The sequence below is a fragment of the Lepus europaeus genome, chromosome 19, assembly GCF_033115175.1.
Source record: "Lepus europaeus isolate LE1 chromosome 19, mLepTim1.pri, whole genome shotgun sequence".
Classification (NCBI taxonomy): Eukaryota; Metazoa; Chordata; class Mammalia; order Lagomorpha; family Leporidae; genus Lepus; species Lepus europaeus.
Genome location: NC_084845.1, coordinates 9053012 through 9072902, shown reverse-complemented (window position 1 = coordinate 9072902; position 19891 = coordinate 9053012). Strand labels below are relative to the sequence as shown.

The 19891-nt window shown below is 58.2% G+C and overlaps 1 protein-coding gene across 2 annotated transcripts in view; it reads right to left on the bottom strand.

Moving 5' to 3' along the window:
- The window catches only part of SYMPK (symplekin scaffold protein), a 35422-nt gene that overhangs the window by 9276 nt on the left and 6255 nt on the right, over positions 1–19891 (bottom strand). For both annotated transcript variants that reach the window (XM_062177515.1, XM_062177514.1), the window contains exons 4-15: positions 19608–19661; positions 19448–19521; positions 17905–18031; positions 16747–16996; positions 13572–13742; positions 12431–12670; positions 7606–7760; positions 5470–5620; positions 4124–4328; positions 3433–3583; positions 1854–2089; positions 27–108 (exon numbers count right to left, since the gene is read on the bottom strand). In XM_062177515.1, coding sequence (XP_062033499.1) covers positions 27–108; positions 1854–2089; positions 3433–3583; positions 4124–4328; positions 5470–5620; positions 7606–7760; positions 12431–12670; positions 13572–13742; positions 16747–16996; positions 17905–18031; positions 19448–19521; positions 19608–19661 — 1896 coding nt within the window. The remainder of the gene's footprint in view (positions 1–26; positions 109–1853; positions 2090–3432; positions 3584–4123; positions 4329–5469; positions 5621–7605; positions 7761–12430; positions 12671–13571; positions 13743–16746; positions 16997–17904; positions 18032–19447; positions 19522–19607; positions 19662–19891) is intronic.

The window sequence follows — 19891 nt, the reverse complement described above, 5'->3', positions numbered from 1 at the left end:
CTCCCTCCCGAGGCCGCCTGCCTCACCTCGTCCTCGCAGTACTTGCGGATCACCTCCAGGGCGCTCTCGGTGATCAGCGGCGCCTCCAGCACAACCTTGGTGAAGATCCTGCCGGAGGGAAAAACAGGCCCAGCTGCGGAGGCCCCGCCCGCTGCCCACCTCCCGGAGCGCGCTCCACCCCAGATCACAGCGCTGCGCAGCCGCAAAGACCAGGCTGCGGCTGAGTGATCTGGGCAGATGCTCTCCCAGCGGGACCCCTTTTGTCAAGCGGGAACTCCTAGGGCTAAGCCACTGCGTGCCAACACCCACACCCTGTACCAGAGTGCCAGCGCGAGCCCTGGCTACCCCGCTTCCAATCTGGCTGCCCGCGAATCCCGGGAGGGCAGCAGGTGACAGCCTAAGTGCTTGGGCCCCTGCCACCCATGAGGGGGACCCAGGTGGAATGCCAGGCTCCTGGCTTCAGGCTGGCCCAGCCCTGGCTGTTGTGAGCATTTGGGCAGTGAACCAGTGGACGGAAGATCTCTTTTTCTAGTAGATTAAGATAAACAAACATTTTTTAAAACCAGGAATGCTTAACTTTAGTATAGCAATGGGAGGGGATTGTTCTAGATCTGGGAGCCAAAGAAGGCCACCCCGAGGAACACTGGAGTCGATGCTGGCAGGTGAGAAGCCAAGAGCAGGACAGCATTCCTGGCAGAATACAAAGCCCCAGGCCCTGACCTTGCCAGTCTGAGGGCAGACAGCAGGCCACTGGGGTAACGTCTGGGGCGCTGGGTCACACAGGCCTCCTGGGCCATAGTGAGGAGGCTGCAGGTCACCCCAAGGTCATGGAGAACCACGGACGGTTCCTGGCAGGGAAGTATTCACACGGGACCTGTGTCGCAGACTGTCACAAGAGGACGGGCGGGTAAGCTGGAGGCTGAGAAAAAGCAGAGCGTGTGGTACAGCGAGCTAAGCTGTGCCAGCAATGCCAGCATCCTGTGTCAGAGCGTTGGCTAAGTCCTGGCTACTCCGCTTCCAATCCAGCTCCCTGCTAATGTGCCCAAGAAAGCAGCCGAAGAAGGCCCTAGTGCTTGGGCCCCTGCCACCCACAAGGGAGACCCAGATGGAGCTCCAGGCTCCTGGCTTCAGCCTGGCCCAGCCCCAGCCATGGCAGCCATTGGGAAAGCGAACTAGCGAATGGAAGCTCACTCTCCCCTTCTAATAAGTAAATCTTTTTTACTTTTTTAAGGGGGGGGGGGTAGAGGGGGCCAGTGTGGCATAGTGGATTAAAGCCACCTCCTGGGACACCAGCATCCCATATGGGCGCAGGTTCGAGTCTCAGCTGCTCCACTTCTGAGCCAGCTCCCAACCAATGCAGCTGGGAAAGCAGCAGAAGATGGCCCAAGTTATCGGGCCCCTGCACCCACAAAGGAGACCCAGATGAAGCTCTTGGCTCCACCCCTGGCCACTGCAGCCATTTGGATAGTGAACCAGTGGAAGATCTTCTCTCTCCTTCAAATAAGTAAGTTTAAAAAAAAAAAAGAAAAAGAAAAAGAAAAAAGAACAGTAGGCAGCTACAGGAGCAATTCGGCCAAGAGCCAGGGGTGCAGTGTCCAAGGCAAGCGCCCGGTGCGGGCACCCTCACTTCACACGGGAAACACAGGGTGAGGGTGAGCGACGGGGCCAGCACGAGGGGCCAAGCTGGGGAACAGCCCACTGTGGGACCCACCGCCCAGTCTGGGGAGGGGGGGCCGCAGAGCGGGGAGGAAGAGGCAGACGCGCGTGGGCACAAGGAGCATGTGGGTGGTGACAAGGCAGAAGCGAGGGCGGGAGGGGAGCTGGAGGGCTCTCAGGGAGGAGCTGCCCCTCACCCATCCTTCTGGTCCGGTTTCTCCTGAAGGCCGGAGAGCAGGCGGATGAGGCAGTCCTCGTACTTGTCCAGGGTGCCCGAGGCGCCAGCTGCCAGGTAGGCGTTGTACTCCTGGTAGAGCCAGGCGAAGGCCAGGTCCAGGCGGGCCCGCACATCCTCCAGGATGAAGGCCAGCACCTCGGCCTTCAGCCCCGAGTCAAACTGTGTCACCAGGCTGGCCAGGATCTTCACACGCACCTGGGGGGGAGCAGCCGAGCTTCAGTGCCAGCTGCCCCTCCCCTGAGCAGGTGCGTTCAGCAAGGGAGGCCAGCTGATGGCCCGGGACCAGCGAGCTCACACTGGTGTGGCCAGACTGGGGAAGAGAGGGAAAACACCATCCAGCATCACAGAATGAAACCGAATTTATAAGAGGACCTGGAAAAGGATCTTGAAAGATCCCCTGGGCCAGGCTGTGGAGTACTAGGCTCAGCCTCCACCTGCAGCGCCGCCATCCCATATGGGTGCCAGTTTGAGTCCCGGCTGCCCCACTCCTAATCCAGCTCTCTGCTATGGCCTGGGAACTCAGCAGAAAATGGCCCAAGTCCTTGGGCCCCTGTACCCGCATGGGAGACCAAGAAGAAGCTCCTGGCTTCTGGTCTCAGATTGGCTCAGCTCCAGCCGTTACAGCCAATTAGAGAGTGAACCAGCGGATGGAAGACCTCTCCCTCTCTCTCTCTCTCTCTCTGCCTCTCCTCTCTGTGTAACTCTGACCTTCAAATAAATCTTTTTAAAAAAAAAGGAAAAAGAGGCCGGCGCCGCGGCTCACTAGGCTAATCCTCCGCCTTGCGGCGCCGGCACACCGGGTTCTAGTCCCAGTTGGGGCGCCGGATTCTATCCCGGTTGCCCCTCTTCCAGGCCAGCTCTCTGCTATGGCCCGGGAGTGCAGTGGAGGATGGCTCAAGTCCTTGGGCCCTGCACCTGCATGGGAGACCAGGAGAAGCTCCTGGCTCCTGGCTTCGGATCAGCGTGACGGCGGCCATTGGAGAGTGAACCAACGGCAAAAAGGAAGACCTTTCTTTCTGTCTCTCTCTCACTATCCACTCTGTCAAAAAAAAAAAAAAAAAAAAAGGAAAAAGAAACTCCTGGCTCCTGACTGCCCAGCTCTGGCCATGGTGGCCATCTGGGGAGTGAACCAGTGGATAGGTGATCTCTCTCTCTCTCTTTGTAACTCTTTCAAATCAATCAGTCAATCTTAAAACAAACAAACATTAACTTCCAAGAGCAAAGAGGACGTCGCCTGAGGTCCCCACGTCACCAAGTGGCAGGATCAGGCCTCAGGGGCAGGCACCTCCGAACCCAAACACTAGCGAGGAGGTTAACCACGGGGAAGTGAGGGCCTCCCAGTGCGCGCTCCCCGCCAGTGCTGCGCTCGTTCCGCACACGAGCACACGAGGGTGCCTGTGGCTCCCGGCACGGCAGGGCAGAGCTGCAGCCACTGTGGGCTTCACGGAGGCGGAAGCGGCCGTGCACAGCGGGCTGGGCTCTGCAGCCTGGCTGGGGCGGAGGGAAGCCTTGGGCACGGGCTGAGGACCGGCACACACCTGGGCCGCCCCACTGCAGGCCACGGCCTTCTCGGCCCGCAGGATCCGCTTCACAGCGCTCAGCTTCATGGCCTCAACCTGGGCGTCGGTCAGGGGCTTCAGCACATCGCTCAGACGGAAGATTTTCTTACGCCCACCGGCGCCCGCCAGCCTGTGAGGGCAGGAACAGGGACGGCGTCGTAGCGCTCTCTGCGGCCCAGGGCTGGCCACGCATGGCCGGCCTACAGTCGCCTGTCCCCACTCTGTCTCTGAACCCAACGAGCCTGAGGCCTGCCAGCCAGAGCGCGCGTCAGGAAGCGAGGACCAGGACGCGGTGATACACCTGTGAGGGTGCTGTGAGCGAGCGGGGACAGCTCTCGGCACACTCCGCGCTCACCACACTCAGCACTCCACACTCACCACACTCACACTCACCATGCTCAGCGCACTCCGCACAGGCCGGCAAGCACACGGAGTGCTCTCCGGCCCCCATCACTGTGAACCCCAAGAGCTACCCACTCTGGCTGTTCGGCCCCAGGAGGAACACTATTATCCTCCCAGTTTCAGACACACGAGAGGGGAAACTAAAGGCTCAATGGCTAAGGCATCGACTGGAACTGGAGAGCCTGGCTGAGGCCTTCTCCGTCTGAACATTGCCCACCGTGCACACGCGCTCGCACACTGTGGGCCGGGCCCCGTTGGAAGGACTCACCGAGGCTGCGTCACAGGGATGATAGGCTCCGGCCTCCTCTTGGCCTGGGGCACCTCCTCCTCCAGGGGGGACATGGCGCTCAGGGACCCCACCACCGAGATGGCCTGGCCCTGAGCAGACAGGCGCCGCTTGATCAGGACGCTCTCTGGCTTCACCACCTTCTCCTCCTTGGGCTCCTCCTTGCACTGCTTGGTCTGCTCCACGCCTGAGGGAGGCGGCACACGGTGCTGCACGCCAGGACCGCCCACCCTGCCCGAGGTCCTCTGTGTGCCCAGCTCCAGTCCAAGCCTAGTCTGTAAGTTACTGCACGTTTTATAAAGCACAAGCAGAAGGGACCTGGGGACTCACACTGTGGTGCATGTTAAACTGCCACCTGCACCTTAGCATCCCATATGGGCGCTGGTTCAAGTCCCAGCTGCTCCACTTCCAATCCAGCTTCCTGCTGGTGCTCCTGGGAAGGCAGCGGAAGATGGCCCAAGTGCTTGGGCCCCTGCACCCAAGTGGGAAACCCAGATGGATCTCCTGGCTTTGGCCTCGCCTAGTCCCTGCCATAGTAGCCATTTGCGGAGTGAACCAGTGGATGGAAGATCTGTCTCTCCCTCTCTCTGCAATTCTTTCAAATAAATAAAGAAACCTTTAAAGACAGAGGAGAGGAGAGGAGAGAGGAGGAGAGAGGAGAAGAGAGGAGGGGAGGGGAGGGGAGAGCTTGGAAACTCCCCACACAATGCTCAAGGAGCTGGAAACGCAGATCACCCTGACTTGATCACTACATGCTGTGTACATGCAAATCATCACACTGTACCTTACAGATGTGTAATTAGTATGTCAACTAAAGAATAACGCGTAAAAGAAGCCTGATTTCCTGCGATCCCACTTACAAGGTACTTCCGAAGTTCATGGAAAATGAAGTTAAACGATAAACTTATTTTGGTACAAAAAGTCTGAAATCCATTTACAGCTGTTTCCATGAACTTTCTGAAGACTGCTCTTCTACGAAGCTCAAGAACAGGCAGAGCTAAGCTCGGGGCAGAAGTGAGAGCAGTGGTTATCTGCGGGGGTGCCCCGAGTGCTGTCTGGGGGGTTCACTCTGGAAACTCTCTGAGGTGCTGTGTGCTCCGCTGCTTCAGTCGCGCTGTGAGCGCGGGGAAGACACTGAGGCCGAGACGCTGGGTGACCTGACCAACGCCACGGTTAGGAAGTGCAGCAGGCCGTCTGGTTTCACTCAGACCCAAACACAGGGCCTGAAAACCATCACTCACGCACTGGCCTTCACGCGACTTTCACGCGCACCACCAGCAGGGGGTGCTCTCGCAGCGAGTGGAGTGCCAAGTCCACGTGCCACTCACCAGGCCCCAGTCCTGCGGCCGTCATCTGTGTGGCCATGAGCCGAGCCAGGTGCTTGATCTGGGCTTCGGTGCCGGCCGACTCCACGGGGGTGTAGATGGCTTGGAAGGAGGCGGGCATGGCCTCAGGCAGGTACACCATGCTGATGAGGACCTGTGGGTGCCAGGAAGAAGAGCCTCCCTTACCGGTGAGCTCAACAAGCCTCCAGCCCACGGCCAGGCCAAAGCCAGGGCTACTGTGGCGCAGCCCCGCTCCGGGGGCAGCCAGCGGGAACCACACAGTGTGGAGCTGAGAAAAGGAAGAGGAGGCCAGGAGCCGCACCCAGAGGCCTCCCAAGGCTTCAGCTCCCAGGGAAGCAGCTGTAGGGTGGGAACTGAGGAGAGGGCAAGGATCCGCCTGGCTTAGGGAGTCGACTGCAGGTGCAGGGGCAGCATGGGGGAAGGTTAAAGGGCAGCAGAATGTCCATAGCAGGCAAAGAGGCTCAGTGAAGACTGGATGGGTCAGAAATGGACTTAAAAACCAAGCTGGGGTGGGGGCCGGTGCTGTGGCACAGTGGAGCAAAGCTGCCGCCTGTGATGCTGGTCCAAGTCCTGGCTGCTGCACTTCTGATCCAGCTCCCTGCTGATGCACCGAGTGCCTGGGCCCCTGCACCCACATGGGAGACCTGGAAGAAGCTCCTGGCTTTGGACTGGCCCAGCCCCGGCCATTGCAGTCATTTGGGGAGTGAACCAGTGGATAGAAGATCTCTCTCCCTCTCTCTCTGTCTCTGTCTCTCTAACACTGCCTTTCAAAATAAATAAATACATATTTTTATAAAAGAAAAAAAAGAATCAGCAAAACAAAGATCCAGTTCTTGGAATGATAAAAAACCAGCATGTATGTCCGAAACAAGGCTGGACATGGCGATGTACCGCAAAGCAGAGGGGGCCTGCCCTAGAGACAGCCGGGCTTCTCCAAGTGTGAAAGACCACCACCGGGGCCGGCGCTGTGGTGCAGAGGGTTAACGCCCTGGCCTAAAGCACCAGCATCCCATATGGGTGCCGGTTCTAGTCCCGGCTGCTCCACTTCTGATCCAGCTCTCTGCTGTGGCCTGGGAAAGCAGTGGAGGATGGTCCAAGTCCTTGGGCCCCTGCACCCACATGGGAGACCATGGGGAAGCTCCTGGCTCCTGGCTTCAGACTGGCGCAGCTCTGGCTGTTGTGGCCAACTGGGGAGTGAATCATCGGATGGAAGACCTTTCTCTCTCTCTCTCTCTCTCTCTCTCTGCCTCTCCTCTCTCTGTGTAACTCGACTTTCAAATAAATAAATCAATCTTTAAAAAAACAAACAAACAAAAAAAAACCACCAACATTCTGGCAACAAGCGTGAAAAGGACGATTTCCCAGAGCGAGACAAGCTGAGAAAGGTACACAGGATCACAGAAGCCAGATCAGAGGCCTTCCCTGGTGAGCTGAGTTTAGATTCTGCATGAACAGAGAGCCACGGCAGGCGTCAGAGTGGAGGTGTGGCCTGAAGCTAACTCTGCAAGCTCCTCTCAGCCAGCGACTGGAGGTGGCCGGAGCCGGGCAGCAAGGGCAGGCGGGCCCACGGCAAGGCATGGGCTGGGCGGAAGTGGGAGAGTGAAGAGGTTAACACCAGGTTGCTGGCTTGGGATCTGGGAAGCTGGCCTGCCAAGGAGGGCGTGGGAGGGCCACAGGCCTGCAGGGGAGTGCGGGGAGATTTCCCAGTGTGCGGGGAAATTTCCCAGTGTGCGTTCAGATGTTGAGTCTGCGATGCCCGAGGACATACAGGCGGGGGCGGGGGAAGCAGGCGGCGGCACGTTGTCAGGCCTGAAGCCCACCAGAGATCTGAGCTGGAGAGAAAACTCCTCACTACCCCGTGACCAAAATCCTACTGATGCAGCAACTCTACCCTCAGAGCCCCCAGGTGGAGGGGAGGCGGTGGGTGACTGCTGCTGGGCCTGGGACGAGGCCTCCTCCCCAGTGCCAGTGGGAACATGTGGGCCCAGCATGGCCGCAGGCTGCGCCCACCCCGCAGGTCACCGAATCTGAGCATCTGAGGAAGGCGCCGGCCGTCCGGCCCCCAGTGCCCAGTCCCAATCATCCATTCCTGGGGTTCCCGACCCCGCCCGGCCTCACCAGATTGGCCACGTTGTCGGGCGTCAGCAGGGGCTGTAGGAACTCGGCTGTGATGTCCGTGTCTGACTGGCCTGAGAGCTGGGCCGAGGCCTTGGAGGGCCCCGCTGGGCCTGGCTCTAAGTCCTTGTCCTCGTCGTCTTCCCCCAGGCTGGGCTCTAGGAGAGGGAAAGAGGACAGGATGTGCTTCTAGAGAGAACAGCAGCCCCCACCCAGACCATTCCCAGGAAGCCCACGTGTCCGGAGAGGCCCAGCAGACAGGAGCCCCACCGTGGATGAAGATCCAGGCAGCAACTCTGCCTCTGCCATCAAAGCGCCATAAACCCTGGCCAACTGCCTGTCTCTCTCTGGGCCTCTGTTCTCTGCATCTGGGAAATGGGAATGAGCCATACCCCTCGAGCCGATCTCAAGAAGCCCGCAGACAACGCCAGCCAATCACTCACTGTTTAAAAGGCTCTGTCTTTGAACAGTGCTCAGCTCCAGCAGGAGCTTGGGAAATGTAGAAACCACCCCAAACCTGTTCAGGTCGCACTTTCTGCTGATGTGCTGACAAACCCCAGAAGCCTGCACTGTCGCAGGAGGGGCACGCCGCGTACGAACGCCTTTGGGAGCGCCATCGGACAGCACAGCCTGCTTCGAGTGTGCACGCCCCTGTCGCCACAGCAGCACCGCTGCTGGGCGTCTCCCCTACGGGCTCCCATCGAAGACCAAATGCTCAGGGCATTCGCCGCTGCTCCGGACAGAGCACGGCACAGGCCCTCCGCATCGCTGGCTGAGTGCGCTGCAGGCTCCGCAGCGCTGGAGCCAGAGGAAAAGCCTTGTGTACGTCGGGATTTCCTAACGTGGGCCCGGGGGGGGCAGCAGGGTGACGATTCACACACACAGTGGCAGAAACGTGGTGACAGGTTACGCAGCCGCCTCGGAAAGTCCCCGACGCACGCCTGTCTCCCGCGGCAGCGCGGGCACGGAGACCGCCGCTGCGAGGGCTGAACCGCGGTAGGAACAGGAGCGACAGCCCGAGAAGTGGCAGTGGCCAAGACACACAGAAAGACACAGGCCTCCTCCGGCCCTGGGACGAGTGCTGAGCCACGCAAGGACCAGATAAACACTCAGTGGCCCTAGCTGGGTGGCTGAGCTGCAGGACAAGCTCCTACTGCTCCTACTGCCCGGTCCTCCCTTGTGACACAAAGCAGTGCAGCATCTTGACATTTGAGTGCGAAAAAAAAAACCCTATGTGTAGACATGTGCGTGTTTCCAAAGCAGAGAGCCACCCTGTCACCGAGAGCCAGATGTGAGGCAAACAGTTTGGCTTGGAAAGAAGGATCTCCCGGGGCGAGTGCTCAGCACAGCCGCTAGGCCGAGACACCTGCAGCCGTATCAGAGTGCCTGGGGTCTAGCCTCAGCTCCGCCCCGGTCCAGCTCCCTGCTAATGTGCACCTGGGAGGCAGCAATGGATGGCTCAAGTATCTGGGTCCCTGCCAAGTGGGAGGGACCCAAGACTGAGCCCCAAACTGGATTCCCAGCTCTTGGCTCTGGCCTGTCAGCACCAGCTGTTGCAGGAGTTTGGGGACTGAGCCAGCAGATGGCAACTGGTTTCTGTTTAACAAATAAATTAAATAAATAATTTCTTTTAAAAATAAATAAAGAGGGGGAGCATTATGGTGTAGTGGGTAAAGCTGCCACCTGAGACACCAGCATCCCTTATAAGCACCGGTTCAAGTCCCGGCTGCTCCACTTCGAGTCCCGCTCCTTACTAACGTGCCTGGGAAAGCATCAGAAGGTGGCTCAAGCGTTTGGGCCTCTGCACCCGTGTGAGAGATCCAGAGGAAGCTCCTGGCTTCGGCCTGGCCCAGTCCTGGCCGTTGCAGCCAACTGGGGAGTGAACCAGTGGGTGAAAGATTTCTCTTTCTCTGTGTCTCTGCCTTTCTCTTTCAAATAAATAAATATATCTTTTAAAAAAATTTAAAAATAAAAATAAGGCTCTCCTTTGCAGAGGTGGTGCCTGCAGAGCAAGTGACTTGGGGCTGTCACTCCCTCACTATCAGGCGAGGGTTCCTCTGCCCGGCCACCCTGAGGAGGAGGCCGCAGTGGGCAGTCCGTGCTGCGTGCACGTCACTGGCAGTCTCGAGTCCCGTGGCTTTGGTTGGAAAGACACACGTGTAGTTGTCCACATACAGGGTTTACAAACGTGAGCTGGCTGGCAGCGTGAGCCTGGTATGACACAGAGGGTACTGGGCTATGTTCTGCTGGGACTAGCATGCCACTAACAAAGGCCTTTAGATACATCAAAAAAAACCTCAAAGCAGAGAAAAACAGAAAAGAAGTTAAACACACCCAGTGGTCCGGGGCCCATCCAGTGCTCAGATTGTGACCTCTGAACCTACTCCCCACTCAGGAAACCAGGGCGCCTTAGAAGACTGACTCCAGGGCTGGGCAGGAAAGGACAAGACGAGTGTCGAACATCTCGTTAGGCCAGAATTAAGAAATCCTCAGAAAAGCTTACGGGACACATTGAGGAGACAGGAGTAGCTGGCTAACATGGAAGGCGAAGGGGCACCAGCAAACGACAGTAATGGACTCTAAGCTACAACAGAGTAAGAACGCACAGGTGCTAACTGATGGTGAAGCAGGAGGGGAGGGGCCTGCAGCGCAGCGGGTTAACGTCCTGGCCTGAAGCACCGGCATCCCTGTGGGTGCCGGTTGGAGACCTGGTTGCTCCACTTCCAATCCAGCTCTCTGCTGTGGCCTGGGAAAGCAGCAGAAGATGGTCCAGGTCCTTGGGCCCCTGCACCCACGTGGGAGACCTGGAAGAAGCTCCTGGCTCCTGGCTTTGCACTGGCATAGCTCCGGCCGTTGTGGCCAATTGAGGAGTAAACCAGTGGATGGAAGACCTCTCTCTCTCTCTGTGTGTGACTCTGACTTTCAAATAAATAAATAAATCTTTAAAAAAAAAAAAAAAAAAAGCAGGAGGGGAAGACAGCTCAGGCTCACCGCAGAATGCCAGCTTGCGGGCACAGGAAGGAATGCCTTCTCCAAGTGTGGCAGCAACAGGTGCAGATGCCAAGCTCGGACGGGCGCTAACACCACTGGGAGAGTGTCTGGAGAGGAGTCTGTCCTCCCCGCCTACTAGACACCACAAATGTCAGAAACCTGGTGGACACAGCCTTAACCGAGGGGTCCAAGTTAGCGTCACCGGACAGCCTGACACGATGTGCCTCTGGGCCCGCCCCCAGGCGGCCAGGATGGTCACTGCCCCAGTGCAGGACCTGAACCCAATCGTGAGACGGGAGACAATGAACCCAGCTGGGGGGGGACCCTCCACTCCCCAACCCCGCTACGGCCGGGCCTCCTCCCAGTGTCCGCGTCACACCATACCAGGCAAGGCCGAGGCACTGATTCGTGAGGCTGGAAGGACGCGTGAACTAAATGGCGGGAGAGCCAGGCCTCCTGAACCCGGGAGATTTCAGGGCCATTTGGGTAACTTGTCTGTAAATTCAAAAATTATTCTAAAACAGTTTTTAAAAAACAATAAAACTGGTGGGCAAAAGGTTAAGTAAGTGCATAAAGCCTTTGCCCCAGAAATCTGACTGCCAGGAATGCGGCCCATGAGGGCACTCAGGCAATAATGTTACACCATGGCAATCTTTACATCCAAGAACGAACACAAATCAAAAGTCTGTCCATGAGACACAGGCTGAAGTATCCGTGTGTCAGAGACGGTGAGGCCATCAAGAAAAAGGATGCAGGGCGGCATGGTGGCACAGGAGGCTGAGCCTACACCTCCAGCACTGGCTTCCCATAATGGGTGCTGGTTCCTGTCCCAGCTGCTCCACTTCCGATCCAGCTCTCTTGCTGTGGCCCGGGAGTGCAGTAGAAGATGGCCCAAGTGCTTGGCCCCTGCACCCGCGTGGGAGACCCAGAGGAAGCTCCTGGCTCCTGGCTTCAGAACGGCACAGCTCAGGCCGTTGCAGCCATCTGGGGAGTGAACCAGTGGACGGAAGACTTCTCTCCCTCTCTCTCTCTCCCCCTCTCTCTGCCTCTGCTTCTCTGTAACTCTCCCTTTCAAATAAATAAATAAATCTTAAAAAAAAAAGAATATCTGACTTATGTATTTTTTTTTTTTTTGACAGGCGGAGTGGACAGTGAGAGAGAAACAGAGAGAAAGGTCTTCCTTTGCTGTTGGTTCACCCTCCAATGGCCACTGTGGCCGGCGCGCTGCAGCTGGCGCACCGCGCTGATCTGAAGCCAGGAGCCAGGTGCTTCTCCTGGTCTCCCATGGGGTGCAGGGCCCAAGGACCTGGGCCATCCTCCACTGCACTCCTGGGCCACAGCAGAGAGCTGGCCTGGAAGAGGGGCAGCCGGGACAGAATCCGGCGCCCCGACCGGGACTAGAACCCAGTGTGCCGGCGCCGCAAGGCGGAGGATTAGCCTAGTGAGCCACAGCGCCGGCAACTTATGTATTTTTATTTATTTGAAAGGTAAGAGTGACAGAGACAGACTGAGCTCTTCTATCCACTGTCCACTCTCCAAATGCCCACAACAGCCAGCTGATCCAGAGCCTGATCTCCCATGTGGGTGGCAGGGGCCCAAGTATTTGAGGCATCAAAGCAAAGCCAGGACCCAAATCCAGGCACTGCCACACGGGACGTCGGCGTTCAAAGCAGCAGCTTAACCCGCTGCAGCACAAGCCTAGCCCTGAAAATGTTTACAATTCAAAGAACTTTCCCAAGGCCCACGCTGTAAAACACGTGCAGAAGACCTAAGCAAGCCTCGCACGTGTGCTCGCGCCCCTGCCGCCTCCCAGCAGCCCGCCGGGCCTGCAGCTCACCCAGCTTCATCTTCTTCAGCGCAGAATCCGAGTCGTCTCGGGGCCGCTTGCGGGCGTCCTTGCTGCTGGGCATGTTGCGGGCGATCTCGGCCTGCGGCGTGCCCAGGTCCACCAGCAGGGTGGTGATCTGGGCCTGGAACTCCAGGGAGGCTGGGTGCTTGAGCACGCTCAGCAGGTGCAACTTGAGGTTCTTGCGGACGCTGCTCACCTGAGACTTGGCCAGCGTCGGCGGGAGGTTGGCTGTGGGGAAGCGGCAGGAGCTCGGGCTCTGGACAGATCGCGGGGCCCTGTGAGTCTGGGTTCCCAGCCCCAGCCTCGGGCAGCGGTCCTGCCGGCATCAACCTCGTGACCCACCGGCCCCCTCACAAGCTGAGGCTCAAAGCACACAAGGGGTCTCCACCACTGCCAGCCAACCTCAATGTCCAGAGAAAACCCCCTCCCTTTCACTAAGCCATGTCCCAGTCCCCCCGCCTCTGGTTCGGGGGTGCCAAAGGCTTCTCCTCGGGAGGGCTACAAGCACTGCCTTCACCTCCACAAGTCCTCAACTGAACCGTGGCAACCGCTCATGGCTGGGATCCCTCCCCCGCTACCAGAATGACCTTGTGGAGCACGTGCCCCCGGCCCACAGCGTGATGGCGCGTCTGTGCTGGAGCCCGCCTGGACCCCACTGTCCCTTTAGCCAGCAATGCTCCCCTGCTGCTCTGAGGGAACCATTCTGTCTCCATTCTCGGTCCAAGTGGGTAGGAGACCTGGGGCCAGCGAGAACCCCACATTCCCTTGGCCACAGTGATTGGTTCAGAGACAGGCTCATAATCTTGCTTGGCCAATCAGAAACAATGAGCATCGCCCCTTGGAAAGAGACGCTCTCTGACCCCTGCGGTTGCTATGTGGATGCACGGAAGCCTGGAGCCAGAGGGGTGGGAGTCGGTCATGTTTGCTGCCCCAGTGAGAGCCAGAATGAAGCCAGCGTGGAGAAAACTCGTATTTCAGCCGCACGTCCCTCAGTGCTAACGCCAGCTCAGACCCAGGGAACCCTTCCCTCGTGCCCACGCGCTAGTAGACGGAGGCGCTCTGGGGCACACCGCCTGGCTCACATCTGCTCAAGAAAGAGCATCCAGGCCAGGAGAGGCCATCAACCTACCATGCAGGGTCTCGTAGGCTTGGATCACCTCGGACATGAACATGGGTCTCTGGCGGGCGATGTTGGCGAGGGAGCCCAGTGCTGTGGTCAGGTTGATGGAGGAGATGGCGGGGTGCACCATGAACTTGAGCAGCTGCTCCAAGGCCGCCTTCCCCTCTTCCCACAGCACATCTACAGAGGACAGAAGAGACCCAGTCAGTGGGGCCCTTTCTTCCAGGACTCTGAAGAGAACAGTTTCTAGGGCCCAAAGAAAGGAAAGAACCTGGCATTTGGATGTCTTCAAATATTCAGAAAAACAAAGAATCCACTAGTTAACGTGTCCACATGACTGCCAACAGGACAGGCAGATTGCACACAGTTTCTGGGAAATGGCGGTGAGGATGAGCTCAGCGGCGCCCGGGCACCCACAACCCCTTCTGACCCAGATCCCTGCTGTGGCCTGGGAAAGCACTGGATGACGGCCCAAGCACTTGGGCCCCTGCCACCCATGTGGGAGACCCGGATGGAATTCCAGGCTCCTGGAGTGAACCAGCTGATGGAAGATCTCTCTCTTTCAAATAAATAACTAAAAGATTTTTTTTTAATTTGGAGGCTACCTTTCTAGACATCTTCCATACAAACACATCTGAATGCTACACCTGAAATGGGGGCACCTGAGCGTTCATCCAGAGAACTGCTGGACTGTGACGCAATCATAGTGGGGACGACGCCACCTGTCAGCACTGTGGGGTGAGGGAGCTGTGGCACGTGAGGAGAGCCCCACCCTTATCTACGGGGCACGCACTCCGCCAGCTGTGTGCTCATACCGACACCCCAAGGAGGATGGCACAACGACAACCCGCAAGTCAGCAGTGATGAAGCAGAGAACAGTCACCGCACGGGGACGTCAGCCGCTCAGAGTGTCAGCTGAAGCTACACAGTACAGGCCTGCTTTTATAAACGGAAAAGCCAACAAATTCATACAATTTTTTTTTTTTTTTCCCTGACAGGCAGAGTGGATAGTGAGAGAGAGAGACAGAGAGAAAGGTCTTCCTTTGCTGTTGGTTCACCCTCCAATGGCCACTGCGGCCGACGCACCGCGCTGATCCAAAGGCAGGAGCCAGGTGCTTCTCCTGGTCTCCCAAGGGGTGCAGGGCCCAAGCACTTGGGCCATCCTCCACTGCACTCCCGGGCCACAGCAGAGAGCTGGCCTGGAAGAGGGGCAACCGGGACAGAATCCAGCGCCCCGACCAAGACTAGAACCCGGTGTGCCGGCGCACAAGGCGGAGGATTAGCCTACTGAGCCACGGCGCCGGCCTAAATGCATACAATTTTAAAATTAGTCTTCTAGGGGCCGGCGCCGCGGCTCACTAGGCTAATCCTCTGCCTTGCGGCGCCGGCACACCGGGTTCTAGTCCCGGTGGGGGCACCAATCCTGTCCCGGTTGCCCCTCTTCCAGGCCAGCTCTCTGCTGGGAGTGCAGTGGAGGATGGCCCAAGTGCTTGGGCCCTGCACCCCATGGGAGACCAGGAGAAGCACCTGGCTCCTGCCATCGGATCAGCGCGGTGCGCCGGCCGCAGCGCGCCAGCTGCGGCGGCCATTGGAGGGTGAACCAACGGCAAAAAGGAAGACCTTTCTCTCTGTCTCTCTCTCTCTCACTGTCCGCTCTGCCTGTCCAAAAAAAAAAAAAGAAAAAATTAGTCTTCTAGGGGCTGGCGCTGTGACATAGTGGGCTAAGCCTCCACCTGTGGCGCCAGCATCCCATTATGGGTACTAGTTCGAATCCCGGCTGCTCCTCTTCCAATCCAGCTCTCTGCTGTGGCCTGGGAGTGCAGTGGAGGATGGCCCAAGTGCTTGGGTCCCTGCACCCACGTAGGAGACCCGGAAGAAGCTCCTGGCTCCCAGCTTCGGATCAGCACAGCTCCGGCCGTTGTGGGCAACCGGAGAGTGACCCAGCGGATGGAAGGCCTCTCCCTGCCTCTGCCTCTCTGTAACCATGCCTTTCACGTAAGTCAATCTTCAAGAAAAAGCAATTCTTTTTTTTTTTTTTAATTTTTGACAGGCAGAGTGGACAGTGAAAGAGAGAGACAGAGAGAAAGGTCTTCCTTTGCCGTTGGTTCACCCTCCAATGGCCGCCGCGGTAGCGCGCTGCGGCCGGCGCACCGCGCTGTTCCGATGGCAGGAGCCAGGTGCTTCTCCTGGTCTCCCATGGGGTGCAGGGCCCAAACACTTGGGCCATCCTCCACTGCACTCCCTGGCCACAGCAGAGAGCTGGCCTGGAAGAGGGGCAACCGGGACAGGATCGGTGCCCCGACCGGGACTAGAACCCGGTGTGCCGGCGCCGCAAGGCGGAGGATTAGCCTGTTGAGCCACGGCGCCGGCCAAGAAAAAGCAATTCTTCCAAGCAGTAAACGAACGCAGACAGTGAGGACATATAAACACCCGTGGGCGCTCAGCGAGGTCGGGAGGCAAAGCCAGCGCTCTTACTAGTGTGTGCCTTGGGGAGCAGGGCTGGGCCAGGCACCCCCTCACCTCCACCCCACAGCTGGGCTCTCCAGCACTAGGTCTGGATGCAGCCTGTAACCGAGGAAGCCTCCCCGGCCCCCGCGTGTGCGCTCAGAGGGAACACAGCCGGGTACCGCGTTTCCCTCAGACCTTTCTGTACACACGTGGTTAAGTGCATGTGTTCATAGTGTCTGTGTTTGCCTTTTTTTTTTTTTTAAAGATTTACTTATTTATTTTGAGAGGCAGAATTAGACAGATTGAGGGAGACGCAAAGGTCTTCCATTCATTGATTCACCCTCCAAACGGCCTCATCCCATATGGGCACCGGTTCAAGGCCTAGCTGTTCCTCTTCCAATCCAGCTCCCTGCTAATGCTCCTGAGAAATCAGCAGACGGCCCGAGTCCTTGGGCCCCTGCGCCCACATGGGAGACCCTGAAGAAGCTCCTGGATCCTGGCTTTGGCCTGGCCCCGTCCTGGTGGTTCTGGCCTTTTGGGGAATGAACCAGTGGATGGAAGATCTCTCTCTCTCTTTCTCTGTATATCTATCAAATAAATAAACTTTTAAAATAAAATAAAAATAAAAACTAAGACAGATGGGGGAGAGTGAGAGAGGCGGCAGGGGCCGGTGCAGCATCCGGAGGCCACCAGCTGGTGGGCAGCACTCACTGTGCTGGACGTGGGGGGCACTCACTGTGTTGGATGTAGGGGTGGTCACGAGGGATGCGGTCCAGGCTGATGTCATTTTCCTGACGTCTGGGTATCTCCGAGTCAGCCATGCGGGGCGACAGGGTGACAATGAGGCCCTCCACAAACTTGATGGCATGGGTGCGGATGCCATCGTTGTCAGAGTCCAAGAGCAGGATGATGTCCCCGGCCATGGCAGACACCATGTCCCAGCAGGCCTCCTGGAGCTCACTGATGACCCGTGACTTCACCATCCACTGCCGGGGGATAGGGACACAGGGATGGAGACCTCACATCAGCCATCAACCTGCACTACCACCCAGAGACCCATAAACAATGAGATGCACATTCGTTCTGGACAATACTGAGTTCCAGCCACGGGTAATGCTGGAGACAGCACGCAACGCGAGCCAAGACAGGCCAGCCCTGACCCCACGGGGATCACAGAGACAACCCAGAGTGATAAAGGCCCCAATCTTGAGGCTGACAAAGGATTAACAATGCTGACCTCCCAAGGTGGGTGAGATGTTTTCATTCTTGCCAATGAACATCACGCCACACCGTGTTCTGTTCCTGTCACAGACCACAATCAAACCAATGTGATTCCTGGGACCAGCACTGTGGCAGTGAGTTAACTGGCACCATATGCAGTGCCCGCATCCCATATGGGCACCAGTTCGAGTCCTGGCTGTTCCACTTCCAATCTAGCTCCTCCCTGCTAATTTGCCTGGGAAAGCAGCAGCAGATGGTCCAGCTCAGGCCCCTGCACCCACGTGGGAGATGCAGAAGAAGCTCCTGGCTCCTGGCTTCAGCCTGGCCCAGCCCTGGCCATTGCAGCCATTTGGGGAGTGAACTAGAGGACAGATGATGCCTCTAATTCTCACTTTCAAATAAATAAAATCATAAACAGAACACCAGTGTCATTCTTTGTCTCTGTCTCTGGCAGTGGGCTGGACTTGGGTCACCCTGGCCACTGCTGTGTCCGCAGCACCACCTAGCACAGGGCTGGGCGTGTTTGCAGAAATGAATGAATGGGTTCCTGGTGACTCTAGCCCAGTGGACAACGCTGGACCTCCTCGCTGCGTGCGCCTTAGACCACTGGCTCATTCTGCCCATCAGGAACGTGATGTGTCGTGGGCAGGTGCCCGGGTGGGAGGCAGCTCACCTGCAGGGCCACCTTGTAGAGCTGGGTCATGGTGAGGATGGCCTTCTTCACCACGTTCACGTTCTCGTCCCTCAGCAGCATGTTGAGGTTCGCGATCAGCTTCAGCAGTAGTTCGATGTCCCGCTTGCTGCGGACGGAGGGAGAAGGGTGAGGAGAGGCAGTCTCATGGGGGTGGCAAGAGCCTGGGGCCCGGGCCTCAGGGCACTGGAATGGAGGGGGCAGAGTCCGGGCCGCAGCGGCCTCAGGTGCCAGTACACCTGGAGGCTGAGAACCCAGTGTGACACCTCTGGCCTGAGCCACCCCAAGGGCGGTCCTGCTGCTCCAGGGAACCTGAGCATCTCACTCGGGGGACGTGAGCCCCACGGCCTGCCGGCACTCTCTCCTAGGCCATCAGCAGCCTTGCTGACCGGAGCGCTCTGAGAGCAGGCCCCTCCCTACACCGGGTGCTGCTGCTGGAAACCAGGAAGTGCTTGTTCTCTGAGACGGCCAAGCCCCAGGGCTGAGTGTATTACAGCCTGAGATCAAGCACTCACTGAATTAGCAAAAAACATGGAATCCAGGAAGGCGCCGCTAGCACCTGCTTTTGCTCACTGCCGTGTCCCTACAGCTGTGTCCCTACAGCCCAACACAAACGCTGGGTGGAGCAGGCACAGACACAGCTGCTCCACAAGTCGGTGGGTTTTTGCAAACTCTATTTCCCACAAATTCTCCCAGTGGAACAGGCAGATCGACCATCTGGGCTTTGGAGCCAGACATGGCGTGAAACCCAGCCCTGCCATGCCGCTGTGGGACCCTAAGAAAACTCACAGCCCCTCTCCAATCCTTGGTTGTGTCTTCAGTTATAGGATCAAAGTGGGTGAAACACTTAGATGCTGCCTGGCAAACAGAAAATATGGAAGAAACCAGGCTACTCGTCCCTGCCTGTCACCAAGCACCCAGTAAACGTTTGAAGGACGGACAAGTGAAGAAGTCACTCGCCGTTCTGAGCCTCTGCCCTCTGTGAGGAGAGGAGGCACAGCACCCACTGAGGCTGTTGTGAGGCCCACGGGGGACAAGCCAGGTCCTGAGGCCACGGCCGGGCAGGTGTTCCACTCGGTTACTGTCACCATGCAGAGTGCACTCCGGCCCGGGCACAGGGGCGCACAGCATGCAGCGGGGGGCCACACGGAGGGCTGTGGGTTTCCACTCCAGTGAGGTGGGCGCACGGGGGTCTGAGGGCAGGGACGCGGCGTGGGCGAGTGGGAGTAGGAGTGAGATTGCTGTGCCACTGCCGTGGCTTTGAGAGGCCACTGCAGCCGCCCCGGCAGGAGGGAAGGGCGGCTTGGACCAGTGCGGGGGCGGGAACCGCCAGCTCTGCCAGCCCTCGCTGCTGGCGTGGATGCCAGGGGTGGCGGGAGCAGACTCCGCAGGGTTCCATCTGATTATGGTTTCCCGGGGAGTCGGGGTGTGTGGGAGGGAGTGTGGATGGGGTGGAGGGCAGGCCGGCCAGGCGCCCGGGGCCAGCTCTCCGGGGCTGCTCGCAGGGCCCCGGAACTGCCCGCACCATGCCTCCTCAATGAAGCCGATGACAAACTTGCGCACTTCGATGGACTTGTCTGCTTGGAAAGCGATGATCTCCTGCACGTTGGGAAGGCAGATCAGGGCTGGGCCGCGCCAGCCCCCCCGCAGCCCCGCCCGTGACCCCGCGCTGCTCTCTCACTCACATCCAGGAAGTTGTCCAGCAGTGTGGGGTCTTTGTTGATGATCAGCTCCTGGACCTGGAAGGTTTGGGGTGGGAGGCGGCACGCAGATGAGAACAGGAGCCAATCGACAGGAAAGCCAGAGTCCAGGGGAAAGCATGGGGCCAGGCAGCAGGGAAACTCAGCTCCATCCCTGGCCCTGTCACACCCCACTACGGTTTCCTCTCTCTGCGCCTCAGTTTACCCTTCTGTCAAACGGAACCTTAAACGTCAACTCACAGGGCTGCTGGGGCTTCAGTGAGAACCTA